At 32.8% G+C, this 24186-nt stretch overlaps 2 protein-coding genes across 2 annotated transcripts; both read left to right on the top strand.

Annotated features, from left to right (window-relative positions):
* Window positions 1-19260: 19260 nt before the first annotated feature.
* Window positions 19261-19704, top strand: LOC132731258 (E3 ubiquitin-protein ligase TRIM33-like). Its single transcript, XM_060717416.1, has one exon. It carries the CDS (start codon window positions 19261-19263, stop codon window positions 19702-19704), a length of 444 nt encoding a protein of 147 aa, XP_060573399.1.
* A 122-nt stretch (window positions 19705-19826) lies between these two features.
* On the top strand, window positions 19827-21585 carry LOC132731252 (uncharacterized). The gene has a single exon (XM_060717410.1). It carries the CDS (start codon window positions 19833-19835, stop codon window positions 21051-21053), a length of 1221 nt encoding a protein of 406 aa, XP_060573393.1. The 5' UTR covers window positions 19827-19832; the 3' UTR covers window positions 21054-21585.
* The last annotated feature ends 2601 nt before the right edge of the window (window positions 21586-24186 follow it).

Genomic DNA, 24186 nt, shown 5'->3' with positions numbered 1-24186 from the left:
GGGAACTGACGGGAATTTAGCTCTGATTGAAAGACAAATTATCATGTTCTTTACGGACGGATTACGTGAAAATTATCTCAAGATGAAAGTCATGCGAGATAATCCAGATACTTTACAAAATGCAGTTCGATCGGCTATGAATGAACAAAATTTAAGAACTAGGTTTAATTTAAGATTTCAAAATAACCAACATTCATCTGAATATCACCTTTCTCCAGGGCAAGAACCTATGGAAATTGATCATTTTAAAGTCCGAACTTGTGCTTATTGTAGAAAACCAGGTCATCATATTTCTGATTGTAGAAAAAAACCTAGGCGAATATTACAGGTAAATTCTGATATCAGATACTCTACCTCAAATAACGGTCAATATAGATCATCAGACAGACCTCATGACAACAAACAAAGGTATTTTAGGCAAAATAATGATAATTACAGACAGAGATATTACCCTAAGGGAAATTTTGGTAATAATAACAGATATACACAGGACAGACAATTAGCAAAACAAGACTGGAAATCTAAACTTACTTGTTTTAGCTGCGGGCAAATATGTCACATTGCTAGAGAGTGTAAAACTCAAATGCGTTACACGCCACGAAAAAACTAATTAACTCTTATTATAGAGTCGATAATAGGAGAAATAAGAAGTCCCGTGTTTTCAATATTGCAATTTGCGGTAATCCTAATTCTTGTTTTATAAAAATTGGAAATGTTAGATTTAGAAGCCTTATTGATACAGGTGCTGAAGTATCGATTTTATCATTTAGATCTTATTTGTCACTCAAAAATAAACCAAAATTAATTCACAAATCCGCGAATCTTCAGTCCGTAAATGGTCAATTTTTACACGTTAAAGGTTGTATAGATCTTACATTTAAAATTGGTTCAGTAAAGAAAACACATAAATTTTTTGTGGTAGAAAATATTAATCGAAGCGCTATTTTAGGTAGAGATTTTTTATCGAAAAATGGTGTTAGACTTTATTATGATTTAAATTGTTTACGAATTGATCACCATTATATTGCTTTAGAGGAAGATATACACGAAGCTTCTATTGTTAGACTCGAAAATGATTGTGTTTTACAACCTCAAACATCACACATAGTAAGAGGAAAATTGAAATATTATCATGGATTATTAAAGGAAAATACTCCATATGAATTGTCCGGCAAAATTAATTGTGACATAAATTCTGAACCTCAGGTAAAAATTATAGATTCAGTGATATACCTTCATAGCCATAGGCAAATACCTGTCATGATAGTAAATAATACACACAAATCTATTAGGTTAAGGGCAGGTAGTTCACTCGCAGAGGTAAAGGTCGTTGACAGATATGAAATATCATCCATAACTCAGAACGTAATAAAAAACACGTGTGAGCCAGATTTTTTTGATGATATTCAGGTACCAGTTCAGCACGCTAACATGCTTAAAGATTTTTTAAAATCAAATAGAGATGTTTTTGCAAAAGATGATTCAGAATTGATAGGTACTAATACAATTGAAATGAAAATAGACACAGGTGACCATCCACCAATTAAATTAAAGCCATATAGAATTCCTTTTAAAAACCTTCATCGGACGCTATAAAACAAATGCTTCAGGCAGGCATTATTACACCATGTCACTCGCCATGGTCATTCCCTCTGGTCATTGTCTCAAAATCTGACGGCTCTAAGCGCTTCTGCGTAGATTTTCGAAAACTTAATCAGATAACAGACAATACAGCGTACCCATTGCCTCGTATTGAGGATATAATAGCAAAATTAGGAAATTGCCAGTATTTTACGAGTCTTGACTTAGCGAGTGCTTTTGACCAAATACCTTTCAGAGAAAAGGATAAACAAAAAACAGCATTCTCAAATCCAAACTTTGGCATGTATCGATATGAGAGGTTACCTTTTGGATTAGCAAACTCTCCAGGTTATTTTCAGGCTTTAATGAAGATAGTTCTTAAAGACTGTGATGATTTTGCTATCAGTTATATCGATGATATAATTGTTTTTAGTTCTAATTATGAGGATCATTTAAAGCATATAGAAACTGTTTTTTCAGAGGTTACGGCAACATAGGTTAAAACTCAAGTTGAAGAAATGTCAATTCTTACAGGCTGAAATAGAATATCTAGGTTTCATGGTTAATCGCCATGGCATTAAACCAAATCAAAACAAAATAAAAGCTATAAGAAGATTATCTCCATCTACTAGTTCTAAACATGTTCGATCACTTTTGGGTATGACTGGATTTTATAGATTTATGATTAGATCTGGTACAAAGAGTTACACAGAAATTATATCGCCTCTGATTGACTTAACAAGGAAGAATATTAAGTTTAACTGGACACAAGAATGTCAAGAAAGTTTTGATTTGTTGAAGGAAAGTCTTACATCAATTCCATATGTGGGTTTTCCTGATATTAATAAGCCTTATAAACTCTATTGCGATGCAAGTGAATTATGTTTATCAGGGGTCTTATGTCAGGATTGTGAACCAAACGACCAAAGTTCTTACGTTAATCAAAAGCCAATTTATTTCATATCACACCGCTTTAATAAAACGCAACGAAAATATTCCATAGTTGAGAAGGAATTTTTGGCAATTTTCTACTGTGTAAATAAACTACATCATTATTTACATGGCGCAGAATTCACTATCTATACTGATCAGAAATCATTAATCCACATTCTAGATAAGACTTTTAACAATAAAAAAATACAGCGGTGGGCAACTGTGTTATCAACTTATAATTGTAAAATAGAACATATCCCAGGAAAATTAAATGTAGTTGCAGATTTCTTAAGTAGACCAGTAAAGACACAGGAAGAATCAATTGAATCTGAGACAGAGTCAGAATTGTTCAGCGATATTCCAGATAACATGTATGAAATCAAACAATGTAATGCAATTAATACAAATCAGGTAGATGTCAGGAAGATAAGCGAATTAGCAGATGAGCCTAATGAATTAATAGTTGAACCGGTTAAAAACTTAGAAAATTTAAACATGCAAGTTGAACAAGAAAATGATCCAGAAATCGCTTTAATTAAATCAAAATTACAACAGAATAAACTGTCTAAACATGAGGAAAAACATTACATTGAGTTAGATAACATTATTTATTACATTTCGAACTGTGACGACGAGCCTTCGTTAAGACTTTTTGTCCCTAGGCAATTACAACAAATGATAATGACTAATTATCATAATTTTGGTCATCTAGGAATACAGAGACTTTTTGCAACTATAAAGGTCAAATATTATTGGCGGAATATGTTTAAAAATAGAGTTTCAATTGTAGAACAGTGTGTGGCATGTAATAGTAGAAATTTAAAACAAATCAATACCAAACTTATGGAAACAGAAACACCAAAATATCCTTTTCATATCATAGCAATAGATGTATTGGGACCGCTTCCGCTTACTGCATCAAAGAACAGGGTTATTATCTGTTTTTTAGATCATTTTACGGGTTTTATTGAAGCATTTGCGAGTCCAGATAAGTCAGCTCAGTCAATAGTACATTTCTTTATGACAGAAATTTACAGTAGATACGCTTGTCCCCAAAAGATTGTTACAGATAACGGGTCTGAATTTGTTAATTCATCTTTTACTAATATGTTAGCAGAATTAAATATTAAACACGTACGCTCGACATCCTATTCGCCGACTAGCAATGGTGCTTTAGAACGCAGAATTAGATACATAGTAAATCTTTTATCAAAACTGGTCAACAATAATTCAAGAGAATGGGATATTCACTTAAACTTAACTTTGGCCGCCTTACGATTCTCGGTTTCATACCAGAACAAGCAATCTCCTTTCTTTAATCTATTTGGAAGGGATCCCGTAATTCCGGTTGACGCCCTTCTGAAGCCTCGAGCAAAATATCACGGCACAGATTATAGTCAAATCATATTAAGTGAAAACCATAGAGCTTTTCTAACAACATACAAAATGTTGAAAAGGAATAAACGAAAACGAGTCGAGAATGCGAATAAAAATAGATCAGACGTTACTTTTCAAGTTAACGACCCGATTTACTACAAAAATTTTAAAAGGTCAAGTAAATTAGATTCAAAATGGATTCCCTATTACCGTATTATAGAGCAAATTGCTCCACTCACCTATGTTATAAAAAGTCAATTAGATAAAAAATTACATAAAGTACATGCACGACAGATTCTTTAGCAAATGTTTTAGATTGGGATATTCCTAAAGCTTCAGGCAGAGGGCGTGCTTGTCAGTATGTTGTTCCGCCCAAAGACATAACTTCGACCAATGAAAGTAACTCCGATAGCTCAGATTCGACGGACGAAAATAATGATGAAAACCAAACATCGCCCGCGGTGTTACGTAGATATAATCATCAACTGGACGATTCAGACGTGTTAGACCATGTTCCTTTGTCACATTTACAAAAACAATTAAGGCAAGAAAATCAAATGTCAAAACCAGACTCATTAAGTAGCGATGAGATGGACAATGTACCTTTATCCGAATTACGCGGTCAATTACGTAATCAAACTTATACAGGTAACAAAAGTGATGCTTCTAGCCATAAAATGTCAACAAATAGCTCTGATTCAGACGAAAGTCAAGTACAAACAAGGTCACTCGTAAATAATCATTACTCTTCTGACACAGAAAGTTATGAGTTTAATGTTTCATCTATACAAACACAAAAGAAAAAACGTTTTCTACACAAACGCCCCAAGCTTCAGTCTTCAGATTCTAAACATCAATCTGTCAATAAGCTGTTAGTTGAATGTTTATCTAAGATACTATAAGTTGATTTTGTTGTTTGAATCAAAGTTAATTTTTTTTATGTTACTTTAAAAATGCATTCAATTTATTTTTCAGACATGAAGATGTTTATATTGTGTTGCTTATTTCAATTTGCCTGGGCCATGACTAGTTATGATAATGTTATTTTTTCAAAGGTTAATGAAATTTCTATAACAAAAGCGCATTGGAACGCCATTTTAGTTTATGATACTAAATTATTCAGCACTTATCTCACTCAAATTTCTACTAATGTTGATACAGTTAACAAAACGTTGCTGGAAATGAAAAAACATTATTTACAAACTAAAGATGAAGATAACTTTTTGCCTTATTTACAAACAATACATGACATGAATTTAGACATCAATAATCTCCGACTAACATATGATAACGTACTAAATGAATACACAGATTTTTAAGCCTTCGTGACATTAATAAACAAAAAAGAAGTATTTTTGGCTTAGGTAAAGTATTTCGATTCTTATTTGGTACTGCTGATAATAATGATGTTCAATCGATTAAGAGAAATGTTAATAAATTAGCTTCAACACAAAGAAATATCATGCATATTGTTGAGGATTCGCTTTCTATTCTTAATGTTTCTCAGTCACACATTATGGAAAATCATAACAAAATAAATGAAATAATCCAAGCATTGAAATCAGTAGAAACTCAAATACATAAATGGAAAATTGCTTTTGAGAGAAGTCTTGAACGTTTTAAAACATATTCTGTAAATAGCAACCAAATTATGTTAATATTAAACGATATAAAATTTGCAGTTTCCTTGGCAACTTTGCACATAAACGATTTTAAAGATAAATTAGATGTATTAAGTTTAGCACAGTGCACATGTACACCAAGTTTAATTTCGCCAGCTTATCTTCTTCAATTATTATTAGATATTCAAATTCATTCGCCTAAAAATTATGCTTTACCAGCCGACCCAAAAACACAAATGTTCAAATTTTACAGACATTTAAGCACCACTACAATGTTTTATAAAGACCATTTACTTATTCAAATTGAAATCCCTATTACGGAATTAAATGAGAAATTCGAAGTCTATAAATTTTTTAATATGGAAACAGCGTATACTTCACCGAATAACTCTTCAGAGTCTGTAGTTGCAAAATACAAGTTAGAATATGATGGTTTAATCTATAATAAGGCGAGAACAAAATTTTCAGTTTTAACAAGAAAGAACTTGATAGTTGTCAAAATAATTTTTTGAAATATTGTGATATATCTGCCCCAATTTATCAAAGAAGTGTGTCCAAAATGTGTATTTCCGCATTATTTTTACAAGACGACAACGACATTCGTAACAACTGTAAAATTATGGTCAACACAAATGCAATGTTACCAAAAGCTATTAACATTCTTGATGGACGATGGATTATAAGTTCTGACAAAGATTTAAAGTTTGTAATCTTATGTGACAATATACAAACAAACAGACAGGAAGTAATAGCAAAAGCACCGGTTTCCATAATTTCTTTAAATCAAAACTGTAAAGCTTTTAATAATTACCTGATTTTGACGCCTTGGTTCAATAAGAATTCCACAGTTCATTCTTTAAATGGAGATCTGCACTCAAATACATTGTTCTGGTCAAACACATCAAATAATCATTTATTTCAGACACTTAATGAAAGCTTACATCATTTTTCAAGTATAAAGATACCAACTGATTTAAAGCCTATAAGTCATATACCGCTCGAAGCGTTAGTCTCTAAATTACATTATCTACAAACGATATCGTTAGATAGCGATAAACCGTTTCCTTTATGGGGCATTATTTTGATTATATCTGGGGTTATTTTTTTGGTCATTGTGATTTTAATCAGTGTATTTTTCATACGAAAACGTCTTTCAAAAAAATATGTCTCTGTTAACTGTCATGGTCAGGAGTTGATAATGAATGCAGGAAATAGAGATAAATCGCTCTATAAGCTCGTGTCTAAGATGTCAGAGATGGACGACAATTCTTCAGGAAAAAATGGAGCAGCCTCAGGGTTCAATCCTCTCTTCATTATATCCAAAATTGTAAACACTTCCAGATCGACAACATTAATGTACCAGAGACGTCAACATCAGAAAATATTCTCAAGATAATAGGAGAACTGTCAACTTAACATATAATTATAAATGAGTGAAGTCTGAAATATACATAAAAACGCACTTTTGTTGCACATTAGATAATAAATAACTGTCAAAGAAACGACAATATTATCAATTTGACGAATTAGTTTGTTAAAAATGAAACGTATATAAACGTTAGTCAACGGTCTTTGCAGTACAGTAGTCAAACTTTCTGTGCGAATTACTGTACTCCATTTAGCAAGGATATCTTATTGATATTTTGTTATTTTATAAACTGTTCACAGTGTGTTATTTTTATATTACAAGGACTTATTATATTTTAACTTGTAAATTTGGAACAGTGTTAGAAATTCTTACTTCTAACTTCTAAAGGAATTTTTCTAAGGAAATTGTGTTTCAAACACGTATATAACTAGAAAATTGTATACATACTAGATATATGTTTTAGAATTGTATGCTTATCATTCAATTGAGGAGATGTCGATGTAATTTAAGTGATGCAATATATAACTTAATCATTTGGTATAAATCAACTTTTTCATAATCAACAAAACAACAATCTGTTTTTATAACAGCCATTACTTTTATTTCTCAAGAAATGATCAAACTTAACAAGAGAAGGAAGGTAAGATAAATTTATTCATACACCAACTTTTACACTTGGGCTATAGCACTTTTTGTTACATATTTAATGAAAAACCTTTGACCAAACAAATAAAGATCTCACCTTTAGTTAAAAATCAATGTTTACGTAAAACGTTCTACTTTTTTGTCAACTCAAGAATGTTTCAATTAAATTCATAAAACCATCATGATAAATAATTGTTCATCAGCTATTAAATATTTACATTTTCACTCAGTTTATTTCCTACATTTGATAGTTCTAGAAAATTTAGATTTTCTGGAAAAGTAAGAAATAAATAAAGTCTAAATGATAAATGGTATTAAGTATTGATTTATCAACTATTTGAAAAGAAATCATCTTTTCTTTTATTATAGTTTTATAATCCATTTTAAATGTAAGTATTGATTTATCATTGTAATATTTAATTGCACATTTGGGTTTTATTGTCTAATTTAATCCCTTTATTGCATTGTTAATTCACTTCCTCTTCATTTTGCTGATGTTTGGGGCTGTGACCTTCACCTTTCCTGGAATGTTCCGTGATATATCCACATCCTGGAAAAAATATAAGTTAATAAATTTATCTTTTAGAAAATATATGTACTAGTACAGTACTATACAAAGAAACACGTTGCAATGCTCCACTTAATGTGCCCAAATTTCCTTCCAAAATACCGATATTTGATCAGTCTCAAAAAGGCAGACTAATCTATTTATCAGAAAATAGCTGATAACGACTATAAAAATTTGAATATCTTCTGTGCTAAAAAAGATAATGTACATGAATCAAAAGCTTGATCGAACCAGTAACCCCTGGATTATAAATCCAATGGTCTCCTTTTTGAGCTAAGCAGGCCCATATTATAATATAAAGCTCACCTTTAATATTTTTACAAGGTCTCTTTCTCTTGGTGTTATAGTTTTATCATACTGGAACATGTTAATGGCAATTTTTGCAGCTAAAAAGAAAACAAACATTTCATTTTTACACAAACAGATTGAATGTTTGATCAATTATTTTGCATGATGAAAAATGGAAGCCGGTCGATTGCATTTGAGAAATTTAGCAGGTTACGGTTTAATAAACCAGCAAGACAGTTGGTTTATCAATCTTGCATGAGTACTAGTCATTAAATTTTATTAACTAACTGACTAAATATTATCAAACAGTTTTAAACTGGCCTAATTATTGTTTTCATTATATTTGTTGCATAAATTTACTGACTTCAAACACGCTTATACTTTTAACACAAACATATGAAAGGCTTGGGCCAAATGCTGTCTTAACATTAATGCTGGCTCTCCCCAAGTGAGTAACCTATAGGCTAAGATTAAGTTGGCTGAAAAGTTAAGTACACTAGGTACCATTTATAGTATCTTTAGAAAACACACAGGCTAAATTTAACTAGTCAATCAATGGCTTTTGTCAATCAAGTGTTTGTAGATTTTCTATGTTAATTTTCAACAACTAAAATGATCAAATAATAGTCTGATTAATTTTGTACCTTTTCCTCTTTTTGTTGACCCTGGCAGCAGCTTAACCTTTTACCTGAAAAAATTAATATGAATGGTGAAAATTATACGTAAGACAATAAGAATATTACCAAAATTTCACTTTTAGTCATGTCATTAGAACTGCATGACCAAACATTTTGAGAGGTTATTGTTTTAAATTTTCAAATTCATACAAATTGATATACGCTTTAAACATAAAAGCTGAACAAAATCATCAAAAGGGGGTCATTTTTCAAGTCTTTATAGAAGTAGTGTAGGACTTAAAATATGGTTTGGCTGAAATTCATTATCATTTCACCAAATAAGTGACATTATAATTTATTATGTGTAAAACTTCTTCCTTCCTTCTTCAATATGTCAGATTTATCTATAACTAAACATAATTATAACTTTTTAGACTCAGAATTACTTAACATTTAACATATATCAGTCTTAAATGAAATTTGCGAAACTTAAATATTATTTGTCAGACACTTCTAATTGTCATACTCAACTTACAATTTACCAGACTTGCATTCAATTTGTAAAACTTGCTAACAATTTGTCACTTACTTATAATTTGTCAGAGCATTGTATGGAGCACAGACTGGCAGAGCAAACAGCAACTCATCCTCAATATTTGGTATGCCAGTCAAAGAGTTCAAAATCTGCTGGTCCTGAAAAAATAGATCAGTTAAAATAGTATAAAGCCATGGTAAAAGGTTCTTGTATTATTTTTTTTCTGGAACAGAGAAAAGGAAAATGACAACACAATGCAATCACACAATTTTCTAGCGGACTATCTAAAGGGTAAAAATGTTCAATCATGAGTGTCATGGGCAAATTTTCTGCAATATGTGTATTAAAAGAAAGAAAATCATGTCAGAAAACATTTAATCATTTTTCATGGAACAAAGAAACAGAAAATGACTGCATAATTCAATCATGTAATTTTCGAGAGAACTATCGAATGGGCAAAAAAAAGTTAACAATAATTTCAAAACTTATACTGATTTTAAATCTCTTAAAATTCAAATCTCCTATATTATTTATTTGACATAGACTTTATGTTTTCACATGACATAATACTAGTTATACAGTCTTCTATTGCTTTTTATTGTCACTGTTATATTATGAAGACTTACATCAGTAGTTTGTGTGTCATCTTCTAACTTCTCATCATCGTCATTGACCTGAGCTTCTACAATCTCTTTATTGTTTGTAGGATCCTCTGAAATCATATTCAAGTATCACTTTTAATTGTCATGATCAATTTTGTTTTTTCTTCGCTTTTTATGACGACTTTCCAGCTTTACTGGTACCCCTCTGTGCATTTTTTCAGGCATATGGGGCACCTGAGTAGAACCAACAACTTACCATAAGCTAGCTGGATAGCTTTTAAACATGAAAACTTTCTGAAGTTCCTGACAACAATCTAACCCACAGGCGTGAGGGGCAAATGGTTTTCAAGTCAACAACCTTAGAGACAGAAGCACTATAAATGTCATATTCCTTCAAGCTTTACTGGTGTAGGAAAACTCCACTCATTATTACAAGTATTAGTGAACCACTAATCATAACCACTTGGCCATGAAAGCAGAGCCTCCCCATAAGCCAATGGAATAAATAAATAAATAAGATAGCACATTTTCTAATTAAAAAATACATTGTCAGAGAATTTACTGTTAAATACAGGGCAACATAAAGATTACAGCTCTGAAATGAAGTCAATCTGATTTGTATGCCACCAACAAATTACAAAAGGGAAGCATTTTGCAAAATTCAATAAAAACCCCTTACAATGCTCAATTAAATTTTTCACCAAAAAATCTAAATCTGAAAAAGTTTAGACAACATACCTGTAATTTGCTGTATTTTCATCATCTTTAATAATGATATCAACAAGTTCTGGCTTCTTTCTCTGTTGTTGTTGTTGAGGTTTCTTCTCCACTGCAGTTTGTGGACGTCCTTTCTCATCCTTCTTTCCTTTCTTCTTTTTATCTTCCTTTTTACTGCCAGCAGACTGTAAATAAAGAAAAGTATCTAATCATCTCAAAATAATACGTGTATTTTCATTTTCTATATTCCTCGGATATCAAGGTAAACAGATTTTCTAATCAAACAGTGAAACTAAATATTCTGGTGAGCTGGCCTTGATCAATCATGCATCATAAGCTTGATTTATGTACAGTGTGCTCTCATAGAATTAAATCCAAAAATTTCAGCTGAATAGTTTTTCTTCATATTTGCCATAGAAAAGGGTTTTGGGAAAACCAAATATACTTTTGTATTTTAAAATAAACATGATATAATTTTTTTAAAAACCCCTAAAACATCACAAAAAGTTTCTAAAATTTCCCCAAAAAAAATTAAAAGTTTAAATTTTACCTTTAAAAAATTCAAAATTAAAACTTTTTCCCAATTTTAAATAACTCAGTTCCCTGTTTAAGCATAAGCAAAAAAAAACCCAATAAACTCACAGCAAGAATTTCCATAGGGATTGTCCCCCTTTTTCTAAACCCTATTTTTTAAAATTTGTCTTTAAAATTTCTTCATTTTGGGCCAAGTCCCCAATAATATAATATTTTTTTTGGGTTAAATTTGAAATTTTTTTTAATTTGCCCTTTTTGGACTTTTGATGAAATATAGACAAAATTTTTATGAATAGGGAAATTTTCTTAATGAAAAATTGAAACATATAACAAACAATGCCTAACAATTACGAGGACTCTAAACCTACTGGATTTGTTAAATGGACTTATTCAGCATCCATCTAGGATTGTCCATTATCAACACTGAGTAAGAAAATTTAAAGTCAGAGCCAGTCAAAAATTGTAGAGCCTGTGAGACTGAAATGATGATGGTGGCCCCAAAGTCTTTCAGCAGGATAAAGAATAAATTATCTACCTTTTGCCCCCTCTTAGGTTGCTGCTGTATTTCAGTTTGTTCTTTGTTTTCTTTTTTTCCCCTTGTTCCGTCCTCGGCCCTGGTTATCTTCTGGTAGCCATGATTTCTCCTCCTCTTCCTCACCTTCAGTCTGTGTTGGTAACTGTGACTGCTGTCCTTGTTTCTTAGCCTCTTCATTTCTCGCCTTTTTTAGCCGATAACCTTGGCCCACCAGTTGATTTCTAAAAATTTTGTACATACTTGACAAGTGTTTGATAATGTATTTGCCACCCTATGGAACAATTCAGGAAAGCATATACACATTCAGTATTTATTATTTGGTATATACTCCTAAATTAGCCCTCATTGCCTATTTCAGAAATTGCCTATGGCAAATGAAAAGGTTTTATGACATAGACAGGAAATATTTTTTGCAAGATTTTATAAACCAATTGATGTCTGACCCAACAGCTTTCAAATTTTCCAGAAAAATAGTGTGCAAAATGACCCAAAAAAGAAAAGGGTTTAACACTGTTTACTTAACAACATCTAAGAATCTCAAAAGAAAGTCAGATTGAGAACAATCTAAAAATAACGCCAACCTTTTCGCCAAAGGTAACAGCCTCATCATCACCTAAGAAGATCTGATCACTGTCTGTACTCTGTGTGGAGAAACTTCTTGCTAACTCATATCTGTCATAAAATAATAAAGAATTATATTCATGTAGTGCTGTCTTAAATAAGAAATGGGAGTTGAAATATGCAATTAATCTTTAAACACTTTCAAATTTTTGAAACAGGCTAACTCTGATTATTCTAAGGGATTTAAAGTGTTAAAATCAATAATATCACTCACATAACTTCCTAACATAATGAAATCTAAACCCTCAGTGGTAAAAGGCAAGTGATTTGAAGTTGACTTCCTTGATTATTCAGCCACAGAGGTTCTCCAAGACATTATAACTACATGTGAAACAGGAAGTCAAACAGAGTTTTATTTGAAATAATGTAGGTTCCTGGTAAAAAAGCTTGATTGTTAAATTAAAACTGAAAAAACAAGAGCCATGTCAACATGGCCACCCCCCGCCGAATGTGTTTGCTCATTGGAAGAATGTATATGTAGTACAGCAGAATAATTCCATTTTAAGAGGTCTTTTGGTAATGAAAACTGATGGCTATAGTGATAACAGATTTGAAACCTATGTGAATACTAATGGCTGAAAATAACAAAGGGCAATAACTGAAAAATAATGCAGGGTAGGTTATCATTCTTGAGTGATGCATCCCTCCTCAGTAAAATCTATCCACCTATGAAGTTTCAAGTTGATACCTCAAATACTTTTTGAGAAAAAAATTGAAATGAAAAATTAAGTATGAAAAATAACAAAGGGCAATAACTCAAAAATTATAAAGGGTAGAGTTATCATTCTTGTGCACTGCACACCTCCTGAGTTAGATCTATGCACCTATGAAGTTTCATAATGATATCTCAAAGGCCTTTTGAGTTATGCTCTGGACAAAAATTAATTTTGAAAAATAAAAAAGGGGCAATAACTAAACAATAATGCAGGGTAGAGTTATCATTCTTGTGCACTGCATTCTTCCTCAATGAGATCCATCCACCTATGAAGTTTTAAGTTGATACCTCAAATACTTTTTGAGATAAGCTCCGGACAAAATAGTATATAAAAGAACAAAGGGCATTAACTCAAAAATTGTACAGGGAAGAGTTATTATTCTTGTGCACAGCATTCCTCCTCAATAAAATCTATCCACCTATGACATTTCATGTTGACATCTCAAACACTTTTGAGTTATTCTCCACTCGGGTGAAAAATTAGGTATGAAAAATAACAAAGGGCAATAACTCTAAAATTATGAAAGGTAGAGTTATCGTTCTTGTGCACTGCACACCTCCTGAGTGAGATCTATGCACCTATGAAGTTTCATTTTGATATCTCAAAGGCTTTTTGAGTTATGCTCTGGACAAAATTAATTTTGAAAAATAACAAAGGGCAATAACTCAAAAAATTATGCAGGGTAGAGTTATCATTCTTGTGCACTGCACTCCTCCTCAATGAGATCCATCCACCTATGAAGTTTCAAGTTGATACCTCAAATACTTTTTGAGATAAGCTCTGGACAAAATAGTATGAAGAAGAACAAAGGGCAATAACTCAAAAATTGTATAGGGAAGAGTTATCATTCTTGTGCACAACATTCCTCCTCAATAAGATCTATCCACCTATGACATTTCATGTTGATATGTCAAACACTTTTTGAGTTATGCTCCACTCAGGTGAAAAATTAAGTATGAAAAATAACAAAGGGCAATAACTCAAAAATTATGAAAAGGTAGAGTTATCATTCTTGTGCACTGCACACCTCCTGAGTGAGATCTATGCACCTATGAAGTTTCATGTTGATATCTCATAGGCTTTTGGAGTTAGGCTCTGGACAAAAATCAATTTTGAAAAAACAACAAAGGCAATAACTAAAAAATTATGCAGGGTAGAGTTATCATTCTTGTGCACTGCACTCCTCCTCAATGAGGTCTATCCACCTATGAAGTTTCAAGTTGATTACTCAAATACTTTTAGAGATATGCTCCGGACAAAAATGTCGGACGGAAGGACGGACGGAAGGACGGAAGGTCGGACGGACGGACGGAGACTATTTCTATATCCCCCGCCGAATTTTCGGCGTGGGATAATAATCACAACCAAACTGGATAAGGATAACCCAAAACCAAGCTTGGCACCAATCTTCTTAAATTTTCTTAAAGTGAGGTTTGTGGTCTTTGAACAAACTAATGAATAGAAGAAAAGTTTTACAGATTTGTGAGCATCTTAATTGGATAAAACTTAATGAACTACAACTTAAGGGTGTTTACAATACGTTTACTCCTAAATGTTTAAAACTAGAAGGAGTTTTTGTCACAAAAACATATCTCTCCCAAAACAAGGTATGGTACTGATCACTTCTGTGAATTTGGGCAACATCCCACCAGCAGGTTGACCTTTGAAAGCCGAACAAGATTTTTCTTTTTTGTTGCTCTGCCTGCCAGTTTGTGCAGCAAAGTTGAACATGACGGTGAAATGCACATCTAGGGATGGTACTGATCACACCTGTGAAGTTCATTGAAATCAAACCAGCAGTTTGACCTGTGAAAGCCAGACAAGACTTTTCTATTTATAGCTCTGGTTGCCATTCTGTGCAGTGAAGCAGAACGTGCTCGATATATGAACATCTAGGGATGCTACTGATCACACCTGTGTAGTTTCATTACATGCAGTTCAACCTGTGAAAGCTGGACAAGATTTTTCTATTTTCAGCTCTGACGGTCATTTTGTGCAGCACAGCGGAATGTGCCAGCGATATGCACACCTAGGGTTTGTACTGATCACTCCTGTGAAGTTTAATTGAAATTTCCCCAGCAGTTAGACCTGTGAAAGCTAGACAAGCTGAATGCAGATGGAGTGGACACAGAAGATGGAACACCCCAAAGGAAAAAAACTTGTCTCCTTTAAAAAATTTTGGGGGACAAAAATGAATTTAAAAAAAATAAAATTTTTTCTTACTTAAACTCCTTTCACATGATGCCCGATTTTAAATTTTTGGGATCCCGGAAACTTTTACAACATTTTCAGTTTCTGGTTTCACATTGGCATTTTTTTTCTCATCATTTACAACTTCTCTTTTACTGGTTTCAACACCATCACAGCTCTTATCACTGTTCGTATTATCACAGACTTTGTCATCCATATCAACTTCAGTTTTAACACTTTTTTCACAACTGTCTGATTCATTTGTATCTTCTGACTTAACTTTAGTACTGGCACTATTATCTGTATTTTCCTCATTCTTTGAGACATTTTTGGCATTTTCTCTATCAGTATCATCATTGTTATCATTATTTGTTTGCTCATCATCAGAGTCTACTTCATTATCACTAATGGTTTCCATGGTGATTTCACTCTCTGCTACAGAAGAATCAGCCACTGAGATCTCATCATCTTCGGCTGTTCTAACTTTACGTTCTCCGGCGTGACGTGGTATACTGCCTTCCTCCAACTACCAATAAAAGATTGTATTACATTACTGTCCTGAATATAAGCATTTTATAAGGCAGTAGACTGGGGCTTACAGATCATCTAAATTTATATGTTTAACAGCTATATCAACAAAAGCAACCATAAATCAACAAATTTACTAAATCAATAATTTAGATTGGAGATTCCCAAAGTGCATTTTTTAAGCCATGAGCGGGCACGTGTGTATAACTGCCAACATTCCAGGAGCTAGCTGGATAGCTTCCTCACATGAAAGAGGGGGGGATTCAGACACAAAAGCTTACTCTGCCATGGATGCCTCTTCAACTAGAATAGAGTAAAATACTTTTTTAGGCTTTTGTCCCCAATTTAAGTTTACAATGGCTTGTAACATGTTGCAATTTGTTTTTTAAAACATTAAGTTTCCATTAGTACCAACTTATCATTTTTAACTTGAAAAAAGCTGTCAGGGAAAGTGTCAATGCTAAATATGGAACATAATTTTGTTTCTTGTATGTACGAAAAAAGCTGTCAGGGAAAGTGTCAATGCTAAATATGGAACATAATTTTGTTTCTTGTATGTACCTACATTCTATAGTTAACTGGCTTAACATTTAAGCCACTCCTTCCATTTCAAGTTTTTATTGTTTGTCTATTTTGCGTCACCATTCAGTACCATCTTATTTGTTATTTAGAAAACCAAAACACAACATTTGATTGTACTCAATTTCAAGAAATTTTTTATTAACAACAAAATGTCCCATTCAAAATGATAAGTAAATAGGAAAATAGGTTTACATGTACCTTGAAAAGAAGTCCAAATCCATAGATCAGGTATGATGGTGGCAAATAGTTTTTCTTTCCTTAAAATAAAACACATTTAACGCTGAATGTCTCAAGATTAGTCGAAATAGTCCGAAAAAATTAAACTTGAGAAAAATGTACTAAGATTTTAAGAAAAGTAAAAGGATTTAAAAGTCAAGTAATAATTTATATGATATGCTTGATTAAGGACTGATTATGCAGTATTTATCACCATATTTCTACTGTGTTACAAACGCAGTAAGGGCTATATTTTGCTTATTTTGCATTCTTTTTGGTAATATACTTTGATTGTAAGTGCTGTTTCAATGTGTAAATGATTTTCTTTGTTGTTCAATCAGATTCAAAAAAATATACCTATCCTTTTTTAAGTAGAAAACAAGCATTTTGAAATTCTTGCCTATTAACATAGAACAAGGCAGTCTAAAAAAACAGCTAAATCCCCTTCCGCAGTGGACATGAATGTGTACTTCTTGACCTTTAACCAATCATGACCTTGATGTTGTGCCATGCATATCATAAGCACATAGGCTCATCATGGTGATTATTTGTGTCAATTTATTTAAAATCTTCCAAATCATAAAGCAACAATCTTGCAAATAATTTAAAGACTATTACTGTGAAAAAATCATAGTCAAAAGAATGTCATATTTTTCATTTACCTACCTCTTATCATGAAACTACCAGTGGTGAGATACTCCCCAGAGGGGCAGTCTTTGATACCTGACTAGGATACACCCACCAGGCACTGGTTACCACTTTAGCATCCCAGGCTGCACTGTTACATATAGCCATGGTTCCCGCTTCATTCAGAGTCTTTGGTGGTATTGGTTCCCCAGTGTTATTCTTGATAATCACACTGCTAGCACCATGAAGGTCAGCATGCACATACACATCTCCTATAAAAAAATATTTTGAAATAATTGAAATAGATCTATTCACAAGTTTACAAGTCTCTGGCATGCTATACTTTTAAGTCCCTGCAATGTTTATACTTTAAAGTATAATGTCATGGAATGTTATACATTAAGTCTTTGGCAATTGCCATGCTTTTAAGCCTCTGGTCCATTCATTGCTTACTTCTAGGTCTCTGGAATGTTATACTTTTTTGTCTCTAGAATGACTAAATGCTATATTCTATGTCTCTGGAATGCTTTTATATTAAGTCTCTGGAATGCTTCACTTCTGAGTCTCTAGGATGCATTACTTTACGTCTCTGAATATATTGCTATACTTAAAGTATCTGGAATGCTTATACTTTAAGTTTCTGTAATGGTTTACTTTAAGTTTCTGCAATATTATACTTTTAAGTTACTGAACTGCTATATTTCAATGTGTATTAAGCTATATATCTGCACTTTTCAGTTTACAAAATAATTGTTTGAATTTTGAATAAGGAGATTTTCCAAGATATTTGGCATGAAAGAAAAATGTGGAATTTTTCCTTTAGCGTAAATAGGCAAACATGAAAATTATTGTTAAACTACCAAGTGCAAACCTTGACCCTTGGAGCTTGGGGTCTAGGTCCTGCACATTGCCTCATTGTCTCATCTGCCAAGTTATTTTTAAAATTTTCTCAATGCATGACAGATTTATGGGCTGGACAAGATATTCTAACATCTAACCTTTTATCTCTAAGTCGTCCACTTAAGTACAGTAACAGGTTAACTTTAAATTTTATAGGAGTTAACCCATTACTGCACTAAGGTCACAAAGTGTGACCTTGAACTTGGAGCTAGGGATCTAGGTCATGCCATTAAACAAACCGTCTATCATGCAACACATTTGTGCCAAAATTATTTCAAAATTCCTTGAAGCATGACAGAGTTATTGAGCAGTAACAAGGTTTTCAAAAGGGCATGTAACCTCTTGTCATCATGACATGGGCATAAAAACTAAGTGCCATTTAGGGCATAACCGATGTTTACTCTAAGACCATGGTTTTTTATAACTTTTGTAGTCTAAACAAAACCACATTGTTCACATCTATTTTCCAGATATCAAAAAGTACATGCATCAGCTGTGGAAAAGCAGAATGTCTTTAATTTCAATATCAAGAACTCTTTAAAAGATCTCATTTTCTTCTTTTATCTAGACATGCACTGCTAGATCCAGTATCATACCTTTACATTATAACTGCCTTAGATACATGTATAATCAAGAAAAATCAAAATGAGTGAACTAATATTATATTGATAACAAGAGCATAGATTTTAACTGTAAACATTATCAAACTGGTACAAGCTTATCAAACTATCGTAATGATAAAATTAAACAAAACTTTACTCTCTCATATGATCACTTTATCATGATACATGTATATATGGCCGATATAACAACTTTTCAAAACAATCAGAAAAATCTCTTAAAGAAAACCCTTTCAAAACTCGAATACATTGTACTTTACTTCAAGGAAAGGATACATTAAAAGAAAATTCAGAAAAATCAGGAACTTTCTAAACTTCCTAAAAAAAAGAGAAAGAAATGGCTACTGATGACAGTGCATCAACAACATTTGACTCAGATGAAGTTAAGGAAATGTACTGTGAAGAATGTGAAAAACATGGTGATGGCTATACACCAGCTGTAGCCTTCTGTGTGGATTGTGTGGAATATAAATGTGTGACCTGTCAAAAATATCATAAGAGACAATCGAAAACTCACAAAATTCAAGACAGTGACAGTATGCCACAAGATTTCTATTTTGAGAAGTGTCCCACTCATCCTCAACAGCTGGTCAAGTTTTACTGCTCTGAGTGTAGCAAAGAGGCCTGTCAAGAGTGTAAGGATAATGAGCATGATAAATGTAGTGATGTGAACCATTTACCAACTCTTGCTTCAGGCATACAAAAAAGTAGTGACTTAAAAGATCTTCAACAGAACTTGGATCGATTGTCGGAGGAAATAAAAGACACGGAAAGCTGTTGAAAGCTAAAAGTGAAGTGGTTGATAAACAAGAAGAAAAGGCAACTGAAGCATGCAAGGTGCACGCAGATAGACTTTTAGAAGCCTCCAAACAACAACATCAAGATTTCATTGATGCTTTTGATAAGAAAATGGAAGAGACCATTGCAAGGTTGAAGAAAGAAAGGCTAGAACTAGTTCAAGTTTTGTCTGAAAAGGAGATAAAATTTAAAAACAAGATAACAAAAGCTGAAACAGATGTGAAAAATGAGATTGTTAACACAAACACAGAATTTAAGAAACTCAGGTCAGAACATTTGACTTTGGTTGAAAATTTGAAGGCTCTTAATATTGATCTTGAACAGGCCCAGAAATTAGGTCAAAACTGTGAACTTTTCATTAAATTGAAGTTCATGAAACAACTTTGTGAAAAACTTCATCGAAACATTGAACAAATTCAACAAGCCTACATCCAGCACTACAAACTCAAAACCTCCAACATTCAACCGACAGAACAATCTATAGAGAGTGAAACAAGATTTTTCACATTTAAAGAAGTGCATGCATCAACTGTAGAAAGAAGAGTTGTCTTTAATTTTGATATCAACTCTCACATTGACCTCATATCCTCTTTACTTGTCTTATCTGAACATACACTTCTAATATTAAATTGGAAAGAGTGTAGCCTTGTCATATACAAACTAGAAATGTCACAGGCAAATTGCATGGATGACATAAAATTTGAAACAAGTCCATCATGTATTGCAAAAGTTTCAGATTACAAAGTTGCTGTAACATTTCGGGATAAAAGAATGATCAGAATGATAACATTTTCAGAAGATATGAAAGTTTTAGATATCACTGATATACCAGTAAATGGTACCTGCACTGGTGTTGCCTATAGGAATCCCTATCTTGTAGTTTCATATTGGGATCCAGCTGTTGTTAAGATTCTAAGTATGTCAGGTGAAGTAGTGAAAACATTTGACAAAGATGATGATGGTCAGAAGCTGTTTATTAAACCTTGTTGCTTGATTGTCAGCCCTGACAATACTATGATATATGTTTCTGATCACGACAAACACACTGTGACTTGTTTGAACTATGATGGTAAGGTGAAGGCTGTCTACAAGGATGATCAATTGAGAACACCTCGTCAGCTTGCTGTTGATGAATACGGATCAGTATATGTGTGTGGTTTACACTCTGTAAACATCCATCAATTATCAAGTGACCTCACTAGAGTGAAGATCTTGGTAGATATAAGTCATGGATTAGATCCACCCTGGAGTGTTGCATACTGCCAAAATACCAAAAGATTGTTTGTGGGAATGTCAAACAAAATTAAAGTTTTCCATGTGTTACTAGAATAAACAATAACAAATATTACAACTCATTATGACACATCAACAAGCAGTCATCCTACTGCACATGTTGCAGTAGAATAAGGGTCGTAATCGTAAACACTTGACTTAACTATAGCACATATAATTTTAGTTAATAAGAATTAATTTTAGCTTGATTGTGAAGGAGTCTATAAGGTATTATTCTTGAATCTATTCCTGAAACCAAACCAGTGATAAGTAACAAATCATAAGTTTGTGCTAAAGGAAACAAAGGCTTGCCACTGACAGAGTTAAAACCCATGAGGCCTACCAATTCAACATGATAACCCCTTGCCCAAATGGCAATGTGGAATCTTGAAATTTCATCATATTCAACAGAAGTATAATTTTACTGTTTGGTTTGTTTTGTTTGTTTATTTGTTTGGGTTCAACAGCAACACTGACACACTACTGGTTACACCATACCGTTTTTGTTAGGTGTATTCTATCATGTTTGCTGCATATATAATGCATACACTTTACTGTATAAAGTGACAATAAATACTTAAATAGTGAACAAAATATTACAATTACAAATATAACAAATGTCTTGACCTTTTTACATATTTTTTTTTAAAAATCTTTGCCTTGCTTGCCAAGATTAACTGTTTATGACCTGAATTTTAGACAGTAGTATACATGAAAGAGATTTAATTTAATTTATTACATGCTTTTCGGTTGTTTATAGAAATATATAAGTGATATTAAACTAATAATTTCACTGTTTTAAACTGTGAAATTATCAATTTGATAATTTCACTGTTCTGAATTAAAGCCCACCTTACGTTGTTTCAGTGAAATACCAGCATGCACAGTGCTGGGAACCAACTTAATGACGAGACGCTGTAAATGATGTCGCATTGTTTTATTATTTGGCGCGCTTTTCATTCAGTTCAAGGTTTAAAGTCATTTTAAAACGTTTCTTTGCATATAATAAAAAGAAAATTTGTTTAGTTTAGTGTAAAATCGAAATATACTTCACCTTGTGAACACCAAAAGTTCATAATATACCTTTTGGTGCTCACACGGTGAAATATATTTTGTTCTTACACTGAACTTAACAAATATCCTCTATTTATTCAATTGATTACCAAATATCAATTCCACATACAGGCAAAAAATTATGCGACCCGAATTTGGATGGTTAGACAAGAGCTGTCTGTAGGACAATGAACTAAACTACTGTCAGTCTAGATTGAAATACATGTAACAAAATGTTACCGCTGTATGTTCAGGTATATGTGGGTTGGGTAATATGGTGAAGTTTTACCTGTCAACAATCTGATCTCAGGATGAGCTTTATATATCAGAACCCCATTAAAACGAAATTTTGAGTCATTGTACCCAGAGCATTACAACAGGGTTTCAGCGCATTTATGGTTGTTTACAAAATGGTTGTTTACAAAATGTATATCAAAATCATGTTTCACCAACAACTGTGGACTCTTATCAAGTCTCTTTGTATCTTGAATTTCAAATGATTAGATGTTTTACCTCGGGATAAACAACAGCTAAAAGTTTGTTTGTTTTGTTTGTTTGTTTCATTTTAAGCCTTTTCCCAACAGTATTTCAGTCATATAGGTGGGTAGTTTCCTAACCATCGTTCCTGGAGAGTTACACCAGTACTAGACTACCTTCCTCCGTGCTAAACTACCAAATTGAATTTCAAATTATGTTTTACTTCGGGATAAACAACAGCTAAAAGAAGTTATGAGGAGCTGCCCTAAAATAAGTCAACCTTTGTATATATACACATAGTTCTTGGTATAAATGTGACAACTACTCACAGATCCATAGCAATGTTCACTCACTACACATAATTATGAAAATACATAACACAAATTTAACACTGGGATATATAGAATGACTGCTATATTATGGTCAAGGTTACAGTTATGAGACAAACAGAATGAAACAGACAAACAGAGATCTGCCAAGGATGCGATTTTGCGCCATTGCCCCTAAAAAAATGAGAATGGCGCAGGAAAATCGGCAGCAAAGGGCCATGGTCGCATCTAAAATCTGTGCCAGACTTATAAGAAAACAAAACTGTCTGCTAGCTTATTTAGTCATCCAGTCAAAACTGGTACTAACAGATTTCCCCTGTAATTACGCATATTCTTGAGTTTATCCATTCCCCTATAGCTTTTGTCCATGTTATCTACTAACCGCATTTCTTCTCATAATCCCTTTCCTACAAAGATACTCATTTCTACTACGTAAATTTAATTCAATAAAACAAACAAACAAATTTTACAACTACTTAATATTTAAAATGATTATCGGTAACTGAAAAAAAAGTGTTGCTATTTTAAGAAATGCTGTAAGTTACAGTATAATCTGACAGGTGTAAAACTTGATCACCCCTAAGGTCACTCAAGTTCTAGCAAGCTTTGGCTGATTTAGTGTAAAAAAAAGATGTAAATTTCGTCATCAGAATATTTGACAGGGTACATTGTGCGTGACTTTTTTCATGATCAAAAGGTCTGTCGGCAAGTGTCTTTGATGTGTGCTGTCTACACAGAGGCATACAAGGGGCAGTAAAATTCGCCAATATACAGTGTTAAGGGACATTTGGTGCAAAGTAGGAACAATTAAATGGATAATGCACATTAGAAGTAAGAACCAGCAATTATGTCAATAAATTTGCATATCAAATTTTTGAGCAGCCATTTGAAAAAATATTTTGCGTGCAATTGATATTAGTTAGAAAGTTACCATGTAGACATAATTTTTAATTATTGGTTAAGTACTGAATCATAAGTGAACCACTTGTGATAAAATATGATGAAAGTTTTATTACCAGGGAAATTCAATTATCTACAAACTTTTTAACAATTATTTAAGTCAATGTTTATTTATTTTCCCAAGGCCCATACTTTGGTAAAAATGGCCCATCATTTTCAGACCAAGTGGGCCCAGGGCCCAGTACTTCCAAATTCTTGGCAGATCTCTGAGACAAACAAACACTGACAAACAGAATGAAACAGACAAACAAACAAACAGAAAGAGGAAGACCAAAAGTATGTTCTCCTGATCTATCATTATAATCACAGCAAAAGCATGTCTCTTAACTTTTCTATCTCCTGCACTGCCCCTCACATGGGGAGAAAGGGAGGGA

The sequence above is a fragment of the Ruditapes philippinarum genome, unplaced genomic scaffold, assembly GCF_026571515.1.
Source record: "Ruditapes philippinarum isolate M1 unplaced genomic scaffold, ASM2657151v2 ctg124_1_1_1_1, whole genome shotgun sequence".
NCBI lineage: Eukaryota > Metazoa > Mollusca > Bivalvia > Venerida > Veneridae > Ruditapes > Ruditapes philippinarum.
Note: the sequence above shows the minus strand (reverse complement) of the source record. Positions and strands in the feature narration are given on the sequence as shown.